The sequence below is a fragment of the Malurus melanocephalus genome, unplaced genomic scaffold (assembly GCF_030028575.1).
Source record: "Malurus melanocephalus ecotype Western Australia unplaced genomic scaffold, MMel_1.1 scaffold_1000, whole genome shotgun sequence".
In the NCBI taxonomy this organism is placed as follows: Eukaryota; Metazoa; Chordata; class Aves; order Passeriformes; family Maluridae; genus Malurus; species Malurus melanocephalus.
The window spans coordinates 33368-49441 of record NW_026624232.1 but is presented as its reverse complement, the minus strand read 5'-3'; the positions used below and the strand labels follow the sequence as shown (position 1 = coordinate 49441).

The window sequence follows — 16074 nt, the reverse complement described above, 5'->3', positions numbered from 1 at the left end:
TATTTCTGAGGCACCAATCTCATGTCAAAACGGGATTATTCAGCAGTGTGTCTGTGAGTTCACAGCAGGAAGGGTTCCAGCAGCTCCCAGGGAGCGACCCTGGGCATCCCCCACTGCCAGAGTCCTTTTCCTTGGAGCAGGAGCATGGCTGTCTCTGCTACACCTGCAGCCAGTCTCTGCTTGTGSCCTCCCTGCTCCCTTAATTCTCTTCCCTCCAGGAGCCAGGGCACGAGCCCTCAGTGTCCCAATGTCACCACCCCAGGGCATTTCCAGGAGTGCCCCTGAGGGCTGGAGGAGGAGGATATTMCTGCAGAGGTGAGTACAAGTTTGAACTTGAGGGATATTTGTGACTGCATCAGCATTTCTGCTGTCCCCACACTGTCCCTCCTTGCCGACCTGACAAAGCCTCTGCTTTTCCCCCTCGTGCAGGGGCTCTCCCCAGGCTGGAGGCTCTTGACACCGAGGTTAGAGTAGCCCAGCAGCGTTTGGTGCTGGCCTTTGCCCTCTACCCGTGGCAGAGTCATGTCCCTGTGCCCCCGCTGCTCCCTTGGACCCGCCTCGCCCCTGGGGCGCCGTCCCTACTGTTTGCAGCTGTAGACCACCTCCTCCTGCATGCACTGCTGGCACTCCACGTAGCAGCACCACTGCACCTGGCAGTGGCACGAGAAGGTGACCAGGCGGCTCTGGGTGTTGTAGCCTCGCCCGCAGCACATGCTGTCGCAGTTGCCCTCGCGGGAGCAGGTCCTGCCCGCCGTGCCCAGCGAGTATTTGCTGGGCCGGCAGAAGCTGGGCGAGTCCTCCACGTACACCAGGTCCGTGGGGCGGGGCAGGGCGGGCTGCTTGGGCGAGTGGCCGTGCCGGTGTGGCCCAGCCAGCTCCGAGTGACCCACGGCRTCGTTGCTGGTGCTGAAGACCTTGACAGCGTCGTCGTAGCGCAGCTTCAGGAGCCGCCCGATCTCGTGGAAGGGYGAGAGCTGCTTCCAGCACGTCCTCACRGCRCATGAGCCCGACACGCCRTGGCACTTGCACGTGGTTTTGAGGCCGTTCTTCACTGCCTGGTGAGGAAGAAGAGTGGTTATTACCTGCCAGGACCTGGTTCTGGTTGAGGCAACACCTCAGGTGACAGACAGCTGCAAATACAGAATCACAGAATGACAGAACCACCAGGGTTGGGAGAGACCTTCAAGATCTCCCAGTCCAAGCCCTGCCCTGACACCTCAACTCACCCACAGCACCCAGCGCCACATCCAATCTCTCTTTGAACACATCCAGGGATGGTGACTCCACCCCTCCCTGGACAGATCATTCCAGTGCTTTAGCCCTCTTTCTGTAAAGAACTTTTTCCTAAGATCTAATACTTCTGTTTCATTGACACTATTTCTATTCTATGGAATTAAAAATTATAATAATTTTTTTTTAAAAATTCAAAGCAGAGGAATGGCTACAGAGTTGAGCCARAGAGTGGAAAGCCTGAGGACAAACAGCTGAAAACCAAATCAGTTGTTATTAATTCTATTTGGCACAATAGGAGTRGTCAACCATAAACCTGAGTGTCTCCAACATGGTGGATTTCTTTTGGGGTATTCAGATGAAGACAGTGCTCTAATTAAACAACCAGTTGGACTCATTAAATGAGAGGCAATGGTAAGTCAGTAACTTGTAACTTCAGGTCAAAATGCTCAGTCTGGTGGTGTTCCTGACCCAAACCTGTGGCATGGCTCGTTCCATAGCAAGTCACCATAATTGATCATAATTGATAAAAGAGTCATAATTGATCTCAAGAGTTTCAGTCCTTACTCTGCTTCACACATCCCCTCAGCTCAAAGCTCCAGCTGCCCTCAGAACCCCCTGTGGCCCTGACAGAGCCCCTGTAGTCATTCAGCCATGGAGTTTCACAGCTGTCACTGTGCCAAGTGTCCCTGTCACCCACCCTGGGACCACTGAAGGACACGGGGAGCTCCTCTGCCACTCAACACGCAGCTCCTCAAACCAGAGGAGAGACTTCCCAGGGACTCTTGACACACAGAGAAAACGTCTGGTTTGTGACCAGGCATTGAACGGTTTGGATGGGTCAGAACAGTCACACTGAGTCCTGAGTCCATCCCAAGCTCATACCTTGATGCCCACATTGGTGTTGTGGATGTCCACCTTGGCCCGCAGGTCTTTGCCGATCCTCTTCTGGCCCAGGAATTTCTTCAGGAACTTGGTGCTGTACTTGAGGTTGTCACCACAGACGCCCCACTGCCARGCCTTGCGGTTCTCCAGCCCCGGCGAGTCGTCGCAGGTGCAGCGCTCCATGCGCCCCGCGCTGCACGCCCGCGCCAGGGAGTGCGTCAGRGCGGCCGAGGACACGGCGTACAGGAAGGCAGTCTCCTTAAAACCTGCGTGGGAGAAGGGTTGGGAGATGGTAGGAGCAGKAAAGGCAAAAATCATGYGTTCACCCACCTCACTGACTTTCCRAGCACARTAATTAAATGTACRAARACACMAAACTCCRCCAGCGCTTCCACRCTATCCCCAGCAGAGGAATGTGGAGGTAACTGGTGTAGTGACACCCCAGTCTCCCCCATGACTGGTTCTGTATGGACAGGACACCACTCATGGATCAAGGGAGGGATGGTGACAACGAAACAATCCTGGGAAAACACCCAACTGCAAAAAGTGACAGCCACCAAGCTCCGTTTGACCTCAGCACGGAGCTGATTGGTGCAGTTAGAGACTGTCATTGAAACCCACATTGTGGCATATAATCAGAAAATCTGTAGCAGAAACTGAAAAAGTGTCTTAAAATCCATYCTGTTATTAAGAAATGTTTTTAATTGGGACTTTCTAATTAGTATTTTCTATGGAGGGACCACATGTAGTTGGAATGGGAAGGGTTCCGTGTTGAAGGACACCTTGGCAAGGAGGAAAACTCAYACACGTGTGTGGGTTTCCTGAATTCCCTGGAAATTATCTGCTCCCAGTGACTGTGGGGGTGTGTTCTGGAGCTGTTCTCCTCCCCAAAGAAGGATTCCCAGCTTGGCTACAATCCCTGAAGTCACGGTGCGATGATGACATTTTAATCAGGAAACAAAATACAGTGACTGAATGAAAATTCAGTGTGGAGACACGAGATCAGACAGGAATGTTGTGAGCCTCACAGAAGTGTCAGAAACTCTGATTGACACAAACCTGACCCAAACCCCAAAATATTTTATTTATTTAGTTATATTTTCCTCCTCTCCTATTCAGTCGTGGGGAGGATCTTAATATTTCCTCCAGAAAAAAGAAAACAACCAAACTATTAGCAGGAAATTGCTTAACAAGTCAACAATTTAGGAATTAGTCCAAGGAAGAGAGAGACAGGTGACTGATCAATAGCTCTARGTACAGGAATAGGTGAGACTGGACAAAACAGAAAAAAAAAAAGGTTTATTAAAGGAAGAACACTTAYACATTGCATGGGAGAAAACACATTGAGGCAAACAAACGTTCCATGTGGGAAAATTCCAAATTTCCTTCGACGTCAGAAGGAAAATCTGCTTCACCAAATACAGGAAAAGAAAGACACAGCCACAGAGACTTGATCTAGACTTGCACTCAGCCCTGCTTGGAGCAGGGGTTGGGAGTCACCCCTAGAATCCACCAAGCCCAACCTCAAATCCCTCCGYCATTCTGTCCCCTCAAAGAATTCCCATCCAGCTGTAAAAACAGATCCAACCACTGAGGGCTGAGAGCTGAGTGATGTCACCACAAATCYGAGCAGAGAAAGGACAAAGAGTTCTCCYRATRGCTGCCAGCAGGAAGAATGAAAAAYGTGACTGATCAGGAACAAAATGGGAGAGGTTTCATTAGCAGCTTCGTAGGATGTCTGTGGAATTGCAGTATTTTAAAGATGCACCAATTGCATGGACATGAGGGGAGAGTTGGGAAAATACAGAGGAGGTCAAGGAAATCAACCCAACCAACAAAGCGCTTCCTGCCTCACTATTTTGGTTGCTGTAGCCCCTAGGGCTATAATTTGCAATTAATTTCTCTGGTTGATGGAAAATATGGAGGAGATCAACCAACAAACTGCTTCCTGCCCCACCATTCTGGTTGCTGTAGCCACTGGGGCAGTAATTGGCAATTGATCTGTCTGGTTGATGGAATACATGGAGATCAAGGAAATCAATCAACAAACTGTTTCCTGCCCCACCATTTTGGTTGCTGTGACTACCAGGGGCAATAATTTGCAATTGATCTGTCTGGTTAATGATCCTCTATGAAATTTCTCAGGCTAAGCTAAAAATAATGAAAGGATGTCACCAAATCCACCAAAAGTCTTGGAAAAGCTGGTGTGGGGCATGGTCAGTGGAGCCTATGGATGACAACGTGATGCTCACATGTTTTCAAAGGGTATCTAACCCATCCCAAAGCAGCTGGGAGAGGATTACAGTTATCTGAGATCCCAAATCTGTTAAATCATTCTCAAATCATTCTAAAACATGCTCACYAGGTTCCAGCATCCCAGAATTGAGGAGAACATTCCGGAGGCCCTTTCCCATGCCATGAGGAGCCAATGGGCCCTGCTGGCTCCGCAGCCCCGGCTAAATCTGGCTCTGTGGATCACCACACTGCTCCTGCTATTTCTGATTCTTTGCTTTCCCCTTCCCAGTCCTGGCCAGCTCTCAGCCCACTGGAAATCAGAGGCCACTGCTGTGGTCAGGCCACTGCAGACAGCAGCGACTGCAGATGCCCAGCAGAGTTTGAAATGTCTCCTTCTCCTTCCTTCGAGCAAAGCTTCGACATCACCAGGCTGCCAAATGCCTGTCTGAAAAGCCTAAGATGATTCCCTCATGAGGAATCGATCACCATTTAATTGTTAATTGATAAAACAAGCGAGGGAAGTTCAAGCTGCCCTTCAGCCCCCATGTAATGTGGGGCAGAGCAGCAGATTTTTAGGAGGACACACCAAAAAGGCAGCAATCAGCCCCGAGGAGCACAATTTGGGCTCTGAACAGAAGTTTCTCCTGGTTTCTCTCCTCCCAAAGTGCCAACAGAGCTCCTGTCACCGCAGCCAGCAGGGCCTGGAGCTGATTCTGGATTCTCAGGGCTCTGGTTGGGGATGGGTCACTCCCCTGACCCCACTGAGTGTTGGGAGAGACTCGGGGAATCTGAAACCCTCGGAACAAGGGGAACATCTGAGTGCAGATGTCTCTGCTGGGCTGTTTGGCTGCAAATGTCCAGCACAGAGATGAACATCAGGAGGCTGCAGCAACCCAGCTCCCTCTGGTAGGACGTTCCAGGTGCCCAAGCCTTGCCCTGAGCTCTCCAGAAGGATTTCTAAGCTCAGCAGCTGTAAATACAGAAGGATTTTTGCTGCARTGTGTGCTGTGGTGTGCCCCAGGCCACAGTGAAATTGTAACAGGGGTTTGGCYGTGGGGTGGCTCTGCCAAGGGAAGATGCTCGGGCTCAGAGGCCTTTCAGCACTGTAGGGAAGGAGGGGGAGCATTTCAGAGCAGGTGGAGGATGAATCTCTCTGATGACAACAAAACCAACCCAACAGAGCTATAAAAGTGTGGAAAGATTTAGGATGGAAGGACTCTCGAGGTGTTTAAAAAAAACCTCCTGCTCAAAACAGGGCTGGCTCCAGCACCAGCTGCTCAGGGCTTTGTCCAGCTGACTCCTCCAAATCTCTCACGATGGAAATTCCATGCCTGTGAGTCACCACTCCTCTGCTGCCCCATCCTGGGTTCCTCATGGCATCAGTAAAACCACTGCAGGAAGGTCAGAGCCCAACCAGCAGGAGGAAAAGACATGGATTGAGGGATGGAAAGATCGCAGAGTGTTCCTTTCTCAAGGAGAGAGAGAGGTTTGTGAGTGGCTGATCTGATCTTTTAGCTAAAGGGATTTATTTCCCAGATCACTGAGTTGTTGGAGATTAAATCCTGCTTTACCCGGTCTCCAGCAGCCTTTAATGGCACACCCAGGACACCAAAAAGTCATCCCTGCTTTACACATTTTTATAAAAGCACCAACTTGCCCCCATGTAACGAGGTGGCTTGGAATGAGCTAAAATTTAACTCTTTCCATGGGTCTTTAAAGAGGTGGAGAAGGAATGCAGAAGGATTTTGCATGGATCACTGAGGAGCTGTCACAAGTGACAACAGCCACAGAAAAGTTGCAGGTGGTGCAGAAGAAGCTTCTCAGTTGCACCCAGAGAAGCATCAGGAACAGCAAATGATGCAGACTGGGAAAGCAAATCTGAAATTTCAAGAACCAGAAAGCCCTTGGCTCATTTTCTGTTTGTTTGTTGGGCATCTCTAGAAGAAGGAGAAGCACTGAAGATCCAGATCAGTCACAGCACTTGCTGTGTCAATCACTTGCTGTGATTGCAAGTTGAGTGTGGCTTTTCACCTGTTACAAAAACGCCCCATTTCACTGGGAAGGACCTTTTTCACTCCCTTGCACTCTCAGAACCATTAAGGACTACTAAAAGTGTATCTTTTTCTTTTTGGTTTCTCTAGGACCACAGAGATATCAAATTATTTAAACATTTCTACAGCTCTTCATCACCACCTGGGTGACAGGGGAGAGTTGTCTGACCAACAAATTCCAGGGAAGAACCAAGAAATGACACAAACAGATCAAAAGTGGCAGCTGAAAAGCACTCAAAAACCTTTTTGCAAGCTAAAGAGAAAATGAGAATTAAAAATTGCTCCCAGCCAAGTGTCCTKTCACACAGGGGGTGCACACAGCATACCTGGCTGCATTAAATCATCATTTGATCCTCAAGATTGTGTAATAAGAGTTTTCAAACACTCATCCTCAGCTGCCAAAACAAGTTTGAAATTACAGGTGATATTTTATTTTGTCAGTCAGGAGCCCATGGAAATGTTAAGGCATGCCACCGMCAGATAATTAAATGTTTTTCCAGCTATTTGAAGATGAGGATTATTCAATTGTCATTTTCAAGTTCTTTGAGGCTGATGAAGGTGCAGATGTCAGAAAGACACTCAAAATTATCACCAGAAGCTCCTTYCACTGCCTGCTGAAAAATTCACAGCAAAGCCTTGCAATGAGGAAAATCTGATCTGATACGTGCTGGCTTGAAAAATATTAAGCTGATATTTAATGCAATAAAAATTGACAATTTTAAAAGGAAACATTAAAAAGTTTCAATCCCAATGCTAATTAAAATTAGCATTGATTCTCATCGAAGTTAATATCGCCTTCTTCAGGCCCTTTTTTTAAAAAAAGCATTAAGTTATTAAACATTATCAAAGGACTGAAACTCAATAAATCTGATGACTGAAATTTAGTAAATGCGAACAGAAGTTATTGAAGGGCTGAAACTCCATGACAGTCAGGCTTTGGTTGGATCAGGACAGGTCTGGCAAACCCTATATTCATTCTCTGGGAATTTTTATTAAGAAATAGTTTCAGTGTCCATCATATTTTTCTCAAGCATTGGAAGGATTTATTATGTTCCCTTCTACCTCAAATTCAGAYCTTTCAGGACAATTTTTAYATCAAAATCATTTTGGGGAAAAAGAAAAAAAAAAACAAAACAGTGGGTYTTCTGTCCACTCTGCCCAAATTTCTCCAAATTTATGTAGAAGAGTCTTAGGAGAGATTTGTCCACATGCACTGAGAAGTCTGCATGCTGGTAAATACCTTTTTCAAACAGTAAATATGTTTAAATTCTGTATCTGGGAATAACAGAGGTTTACATACACAAATATTCAAGGAACTGAAAGGATTTTTTTCTGACATGGAGAAAACTGACCCTGTTTTCCCAGAGCATCCCCACAGCTGAGGAGGGTGCTCAGTGTAAGGAACTCTGGAAAAATCCACCAGCCAAAGGTGTGAACATCCTTCCACTCCCCAATCCATGACAAACCATGCTGGGAAGATAAGGACAGGGATGATTTTATGGCCAAGGGGCCCAAACTGCCCAGCTCCCATCGCTGGGTGGGGCAGAGATCTTGGCACCCCTGATCGCCATCCCTCTTCACTTCATGTGAGATTTAATTTGGGAGTGATTAAATCGGGACAGATTCAACTCAATCTGCGGTGATTTGATGCCTTAGGATTTTTAATATCTATATTTCCATATGTCTGTATTCTTGTACTTCTCCAGTGTAAGCACTAAAGCTGCTGCTCTCCCATCTTCACACAAAACAATTCCTCTCTGAGCCTGAAATCCAAGGACACTTCRCTGCCTCAGAGCCCCAAAATATGGAAACAACAGAGAATTGGGGGGAGCTTGGGGTGGGTGCCATCATCACCTGAAGGTGTCATTGGAGAATTGGGGCCCGATGTGTTCATGAGACAGAACTGATAAAAGGGGAAGATCTCGTGACTCGGGGTCCATTTTGGGTGCAGCCTCAGGAGTCTTTGTCTGCCCTCAATGTACCAGCAGGCCTGGATTAAATCTGTCTGCTTTTAGTCTCTTCACTTTGGCCTCTGTTTCAGCTGAGCCTTGTTTTACCCATGGAACATTTCCCTCCACACCAGCTACCTTGTACCTCTCTTGAGCAGGCTGGGCCGKCCCTCCAGGCTGCAGTTCCAGCGCTCGCTGCGGAACTGGAACTGGCACTCGAGGATGCCCAGGCGGACGGCGTCGCGCAGCGTCTCTGCCAGCCCCGGCTCCCTCCGGCACAGCCGCTTCTGCTTGCGGGAAAGCTGCAGCAGCTCGCACTGCTTGACGTGCCCCCTGCCCGGGGCAGAGCCCCCCGGCACCCCCAGGGAGGGGAAATGGGTCAGAGCTTCTTTGCCGGTCAAGCTGCAAGGAGAGAAGAAGGGAAAGCGGTGAGTTGTGGAAGAGAACCCTGGGTCATCCAAGGGCACATTGGAGAGGAGCTCTGAGCCACCCTGAAAGGTCCCACGGCACAGGACATAATAAACATAATAAACATAATAATAACAAATTAACATTTATTATTATTATTTTTATTGTTACTGAATTTCTGAAGTTGCAACACATCGAGTGACTTGGTTTTCCTCTAGAAAAGGAAGTCAGAAATAACCAGACRGACAGAATGCAGTTCATGAAATAAGCCCCCAAAAATGCCAGATCAGATCTATGGAAATAGTCTGGAAATTTTGCACACTGTGGAAATAGTCTGGAAGTTTTGGACACTATGGAAATAGTCTGGAATTTCTGGACACTTCTCCTACACGGTGGAGGATGCAAGTCAAGCACTGCAGCTGTGATTTTAGTCCCCCCTCTCACCAGTCTCCATCCTCATTTCAGCGCCCTCCATCCCATCATTCATCCTTTGTATTTCAGACAGCAGCAGTGGCTTCACTGATTATTTAGACCATCTCCTTCCTAAGAAAGATGTCATCAGCTCCAGGATGATCAGGGTGATCTGCTCTGAGCTCTTCCCTTTCCCAGGACCTTCAGGAGCAGCAGGAGCTCAGTGCAGGAGCTCCATGGTCACCCAGAGTGTGACCCCAACTGGGAAAAAACAGAGAATTTTGAGATAACTGCTCACTGTCCTTGCCATTATGCTTCCTTAYCCTGGGATTTTGGGCAAAAATCCATGAATCCCTTCTCCTGGAGGGCAGGGAAGCAGGCAGTGCTTTAGTCCAGTGGCAAACAGCAAAGCTAGAGCCGTGGGGTGAACGCTGAAATCAGAAATTCAGCCCTGGGGCAGACACAGTTTAACCAAAAGTTGTTGAGCTCCCGCAGGTTTTTTGGGGGGAGTTTGGTGCATTTTAAGGGTAAAGCCAAAACTGAGGCTCTGCTGTAGCTCAGGGGTGTCTGACTCACAGAAGGCGCTGACTCAGGGAGGAGAACGCAGTGCAAAAGGTGTTGCTTAAAACTGGGGGAAAGGGAGAAAAGGCGGCGAGCGGATCTTGGAGACTGGCAGATGTGATGAAGGGAACAATAAAGGGAAGAGCTGTCCYGGGCAAGCTCAGGGAAACTCTAAAAACAGAGCAGAATTGGTGGGTGAAGGTTAAAAACAGAACAGTGGAGAGGAGTCAATAAAAAACTCCTGTGGAAGGTGCTCGGGGCTCTCAAACCTGCAGAGTCACTGAGCACACAGAGCAAGGATGAACCAGGCATTCCTGTCTGCTAGGACATGTGCAGCTGAAAAATGTCCAAAATATCTTGTGTAAGAGCACGGATAGGCTGGGTACCTTCCACAAACCCCAAAAAGGAGGAAAAGGAATACCAGGAGCTGTGGGAAAAGGAATGCAGGGCTGGGAAAGCAGGAGTGACCTGTGAGTAAAGATTATTCCAGCCTYTAATATATCAGGGGGAATTAGGATMATTTATTAATTATAAATTATAATTTATTAATTATAAATTGTCCTAATAAATAAATAAAATTATTACTTTTATAAAATCAATTATTAGACTTAAAATAAATGAGGCTATTAATAATAATAATAAATGAGGCTGCAGTTAAACTTGCAGCCTTTCTCAATACAGGGCACAAGGAATGCTAAAATRTCCATTTATTCATACAAATCATGGAAGACAAAGTCATAAAGGGACCATTAAATAAGAAAATACTTTGCTGCAGGAAATTCTGGGATGTGCAGACTGCCAGAAGCTGGAAAAGATTCTGAGAGAACATCTCAGCCTGGCACCCTGCTCCTGTTTATGCTTTTGCTCTCACATTTATTATTTSTTAGTGCTGGAGAAGGYGGTGAGGCCACACAAAGCTTTGGCCCGAGTTCTGCAGCTCTGTACAGGGATGATCTCAAAGATGTCCTTTGGCCCACCAGAGGCCAGTGACACCTGGGACAAGGTGGCATTGCCATTCTCCAGGCTCTGAAGGACACTGGGTGCTGATATCTGGGAAAAACCCAAGCAGGATAAAAATCTTTGAAGAATTTGATTCCATTTCCAGAGCAATCTCAGTGRTGCACAGCAAACCCAGCCTGGGACCACACACAGAGATATCGAGCCTGATTCATCCTTTTCACCACTCAAAGCAAAAGTTCCATGGCAAAACCACTTCCTAAAACTGGATCCAAAAATGCTTGAAATTCTGAAAGAGGTAATGCAGCAGCCTACACAGATAGCTGGCTGCCCAGGCAAATGTAATTAATATTTATTATTATTTTTATTGTTATTGTTGCTGTTGAATTTCTGAAGTTGCCAACGCACAACTCAGAGCTCTTAGATTTGTGTTTCTGCTTTTGATTTTTAGATGGAGAGGTGGGAATAGACAGACACACCTGTAYTAAAAACTTGGKTTTCCTCTAGAAAAGGAGGTCAGAAATAACCAGATGGGCAGAACAGAGTTCATGAAATAAGCAGTAAATTGGTTCATCCAAGTGAGTAAAGCTCCCAAGAAAACATTTTTCAGTGACAGCCTCCCCTGTGCAAACTCTCCCACTTGTCACCTGAGGCAAGGCAATGTCAGCAGGAAAGAATGACATAAATTACATAAATTATATAAATTATATAAATTATATTAATTATATAAGTAATTCCACCAGGGAGTTTGAGGCTCCCAGGATCAGGAGCCACACGGTCAGCACACAGACACAGCTCCCAAAACTCATCTCTCACACAAATTTCAATTGAAACAAGTAGCAGAGGAATTCAAGGATGTGCCCAAGGCTGTGCAGGTGACAGTGGCCACTCAGAGCCACCACAGCCACCCTGAGCTCGCCCCATGAGTGGAGCTCCCACCACCACTGTGTTTTATCAGAGCCAGCCCAGGACCAGATCGAGATCAGAGCATGCAAACATTCGCAGGAGATTAAATATAAAATATGCAGATATTTGCAGCCAGGCAAACTTTAGATGATTTAGGGTTTATTATCTACAGATCGTGCAGCAAAGAAAGTGAACTCTTTGAATTAATGCACACCTGCTCGCAATCTGAGGGAACAATAAGGATCTCCAACTTTTTTATTTCTCTCTCCTTTTCTGTCTGAGCACTTTGCTAAATTCATCTGTTTCCTTTAATCTCCTTCCAGCCACATTCCAGCTGCTTAAGAGACTTTTAATGAGAGCCTGTTCCTGTGCAATGCCCGCTGTCCTCTGCATCTGAGAGGTCTTAAAAAGCAGGAAAAATGTGCCTTTCCTACCTCTCCCGAGTCAGGAGGAAAATCAAAGCAGCCCACAACAGGGCTCCATATCTGATTTCAGGGGCCTTTCATGTTCCASGGGAATATCCCCACCCCACAGAGAGCTGCAAGGAGCTGCAGGAAAGGATGTGGGACACGACAGAAGGAACCAAGGTCTGTGCAAGCCCTGTGCCCACGGCAGCTCTGTGAAACTGAGTTCTCATCCTTTCAGAAAACTGAATTCTCATCCTTTCAGAAAACAGAGCTCTCATCCTTTCAGGAGCAGCACAATTCAACCCTTCCCGTCCGTAGGAAAGGATGCCCTGTGAGGGTTGTGCTGTGGTTGCTTCTCAGGGTGGTTCCTGTGCTTTGTGCCTTCAGGGGAGGGGGCAGAAATCCCCAGAGGATCAGAACTATAAACCTCAATAATCAATATTAACATTTAACAGGTGATATCAAAGGTTTTTCACTTTCCTCTGTCAGAGCTGTCATTTCAGCCCCTGGGGCAGGTGTCTCTGTACCTGTCATCCTCCAGGGTTTCTATAAAGTTTCTGCTCCTCACAAAAAGAAAAAACTTGAATTGAAACCTCAGGTGAGTCCACAGGACATTGTGAGTCAGAATTCTCTGAGATGGATTTTTGCTGTTTGCTGCAAACCCTGCCTGGGAGCAGAAACAGATGATGTGTCCAGATCCAGACTCATTTTTTATAGAAAAGAATTCTCCTGAAGCTCCATAGAGAACAGGACAGAAAATTCCTGCATCACAAGAGCTGTCAGTTTGGGAGGAGAGGGAATAACCTGGCTCAGGCTCCTGCCCAGGGGTCCCCATCCTCACCTGCTCTGGGTTCCCAAATCTGAGCATCCTTGGATTGACCCCTCCAGCTCCCAGCTCAGCCATGAAATATCTCCCTGTGGATCCCAGTTCAGGGCAGCCCCTGGGCAGTTTTTATAGGGGAGAGCAGCTTTTCAGYCCAGCTCTGCACTGGCCACATTCCCCAGAGCATTCCTGACATGAAACACTCAAGTGGGATGAGCTTTTAGAAACTCTGCTGCCCTGAGACCGTGACTGAGGAGAGCCTGGGAGCTGAAAAGAACCAAAAAGCATCCCTGAAAATCCTTTCCCTCTGCCATGCACTGCAGCCCCACAGCCCCTGTGCTATCACTCCATCCTCAGTCTTCCCAAATCTCAGCCAAAAGTTTCCTTCCCTCTCCATTCCYGCTCTTTCTCTCCCTTTTTTAACTCCCCACTGTATTTTTGACCTACAAAAATACACTGGGACACACCCTCCTGAAAGAGGGACAATGATGCAGCGTGTAAATAATACCAACATTTAATTATCAGCTCAACAGGACGAGAAACATCCTGAGAAACATTTCCAGGAGTGCTCAGAACTSGCCAGCAGAGTCGCTGTTTGAGGTGCACTGGATTTATCAGGGAAATGCTGCAATAAAACAGTTTCCACGGAAAACTCTGGAATRTGGTAACAGGGCTAATGGGATGGAAGATTCTGGATATCTCTAGAAGAACACGGGGGATGTGAGGACAGCTTTTTAAGGATTCTCTTTAAGGATATTTACTTTAAGGTGTCATTTGACACATTTTGCTGTTTTCAAAACAGCCCCTGCGAGTCACATGGTGTTTTTATTCTCTGACAGCCACAAAAAAAATCCTTCCATCAGGAAACGAGCAAAAACGGTGCCACTGGCTCTGCTGGAGACAGAACCAGCACCAAATACAGAGGGCACAGGTTGGGCTGAACCAGGAGGAGCTGTGAGCCCAGGCAGCCCATCCTGTGAGATCCCTGTGCACCCACCAGGGATATTTCAGGGTGAATTTTAAATAAAATCTACCCATGGAGCAGGGACCAGCCTGGCCCAGGGGTGAGACTCGTCCCAGCCTGTTCCACGGAGGCCTCCCCAGGAGAGGGCTTTGATCAGGTTTGTTTTTTCCCCCTTCCCAAGCTCCTGCCTSAGGTGGGGCTGCTCTGGATGCTGCCCTGGGAGAAGCTCTTTGCCCTCCAGCACATCCTCARTGCCTTTTCACCTTGTGAACCACCAGAGAGGAGACAACAGGAGGCTGAGAGCTTTTAATGAGGTCTGGAGACATTCCCAGCACCTGAGGAGGTGGGAGGAAAAGCATGAAAAGGAGGGAATTTACAGGATGGGGGAGAGCTGAAGCAAAGGTGGAGGCCAAACCAGCACCAAGGAAGGCAGGAGGTGAGGACAGTGGACACTCATGGATTCCAGAGAGCCAGGAAAGYCCAACACAACCTGAACAACAGCCAGGTCATGCTTCACACAGAGTTTATCTTCTCCTCCTCTCCYAAAGCAGGTTTTRATTTACCAAAATTCRATTTRATTCAATTTAATTGAAGGGACACAGATCAGGAGTTGAGGATCTGCTCAGGCACAGCCAGGGCACTGACAGCAAGGAGCCAACAGCTCCAGGTGATGGGAGAGGGGTCAGAGCTCTGCTGGACAGGRCTTGGAGCACCCTGGGAGAGTGAAGATGTCCCTGCCCATTGCAGGGGGTGGCACTGGGTGACATTTAAAGGTTCCTTCCAACCCAACCCATTCTGGYTTCYCTRAATTTATCYATTGCAATGCTGCGTTCACTCTGGCAAAACTTTGTTTTCTGTATTTAAAGGTGAGCTGCACCTTTGCCAGGCCCTTGGACCATTTTTGCTGGACTATCCCATACACTCCATTATGGAATCAAACTCAGCATTTCCTTCAACTTTTGAACCAGCAACACTTCACCTTTACCACACCCACTGCAGAAAGGGCTCAGGTCCTCTCTCTGCACTTTGCCACCTTCACTTTTACATCCTCCCAAGTTTTCTCCAGTCAATGCTTGGAAAGCCAAGGTGTGGCTCCCATGCCTAAGCCTCTCCTATTTGGCCAAATTTAGAAGCAGAGAACTGGCCCAGGGTCCCCAGTCCCCTCCAGTTCAGCAATAATTTAGTGTGAGGTTGCTTTTCTCCCAAAACAAGCCACGTCAAACATTCACTTCTAAAATATCCCCATTCCTTTCGAGTCTATCAACTCAATTTTGAAAATACCTGAAATTTAGAATATTCAGAAATACCTGAAAGTGGCATGTATCCCCCTGCTCACCACCACCAAACTCAGAGTTCTTAGACTTGAGTTTCTTTTGATTTTTAGATGAAGAGGTGGGAACAGGCAGAGACACCTGTGTTAAACCCTCAAGGGGAAAAAAAAGCCCTGAAAAGTGAACCCACAGCCTCAGATCCTGATCTGTGCATGGTCAAGAGGCAGCACACACAGAYTTCAGAAAGCTGCTTGTACCAAAGAGATCATTGAGAGAGCAAAGGATCACTCAGGCTGCTTTAACCTGGAGCAATGGKCAGTGACAGCTCTGTGCCGTTATCAGAGAGGGCAGCACAAATTCTTTCCCTTCCCCTGGCACAGCCACCTGCACATCCCTGTGGCTGGAAAGCCAAAAAATCCCTCGGTGGAGTGAGTGACCCGCAAAGGGGAGCCCCTCCCCAGCAGGGGCTCGGCTGGRAATTAGGCTGGATGATACAATTCATAAATTTCAAATTCAGATGATTTAAGGAACAAATGAAACAGAAGTTGTGTCCCAGGTGAGAAGTGCCAAGCCAGAAAACACTTCCCAGTAAAAGGGAGGAAGAAGGRCTTAGGGTGTAGTGGAAGGGTCAGTGGAGAGGGAACGAGACCCTCCGTGTGTGGAAGGTGGCACAGAACGGTCCTGAGCGCTGCAATCACAGAATTGCAATGTTTGTGTCAGTTCTGCCCTCACTGATGTGTGCACCAACAGCTCTGCTCACCGTGAGAGCCTGGAAATGCTGCCCGAGGAGCAGCTGGTGCAGAAAACGAGACAGAAAACCCCAGAATGGGAAATCCTGCACTGACCCCACCTGTTCCAAACCCATCCCTGCCTTTATCCCGAATAAAGAAAAACGCGAAGGGAAGGCGCACGCACAGGGACAGCCGTGCCCCAGCGATCCCGACCCTGCAGCGTCCCGGCCTGGGGCAGCAGCTCTGCCTCTCTGTGACAAGGGACACCCTTAGACCCGGCCTGGG

The 16074-nt window shown here is 47.8% G+C and overlaps 1 protein-coding gene across 1 annotated transcript in view; it reads right to left on the bottom strand.

The window, feature by feature from the left end:
- Positions 1 to 404: 404 nt before the first annotated feature.
- Positions 405 to 16074, bottom strand: part of WNT9B (Wnt family member 9B) — a 17031-nt gene continuing 1361 nt past the window's right edge. Inside the window, exons 2-4 of the mRNA XM_057386587.1 lie at positions 8496 to 8752; positions 2116 to 2381; positions 405 to 1055 (exon numbers count right to left, since the gene is read on the bottom strand). Of these exons, the coding sequence (XP_057242570.1) occupies positions 579 to 1055; positions 2116 to 2381; positions 8496 to 8752 (1000 nt within the window). The 3' untranslated portion in view covers positions 405 to 578. The remainder of the gene's footprint in view (positions 1056 to 2115; positions 2382 to 8495; positions 8753 to 16074) is intronic.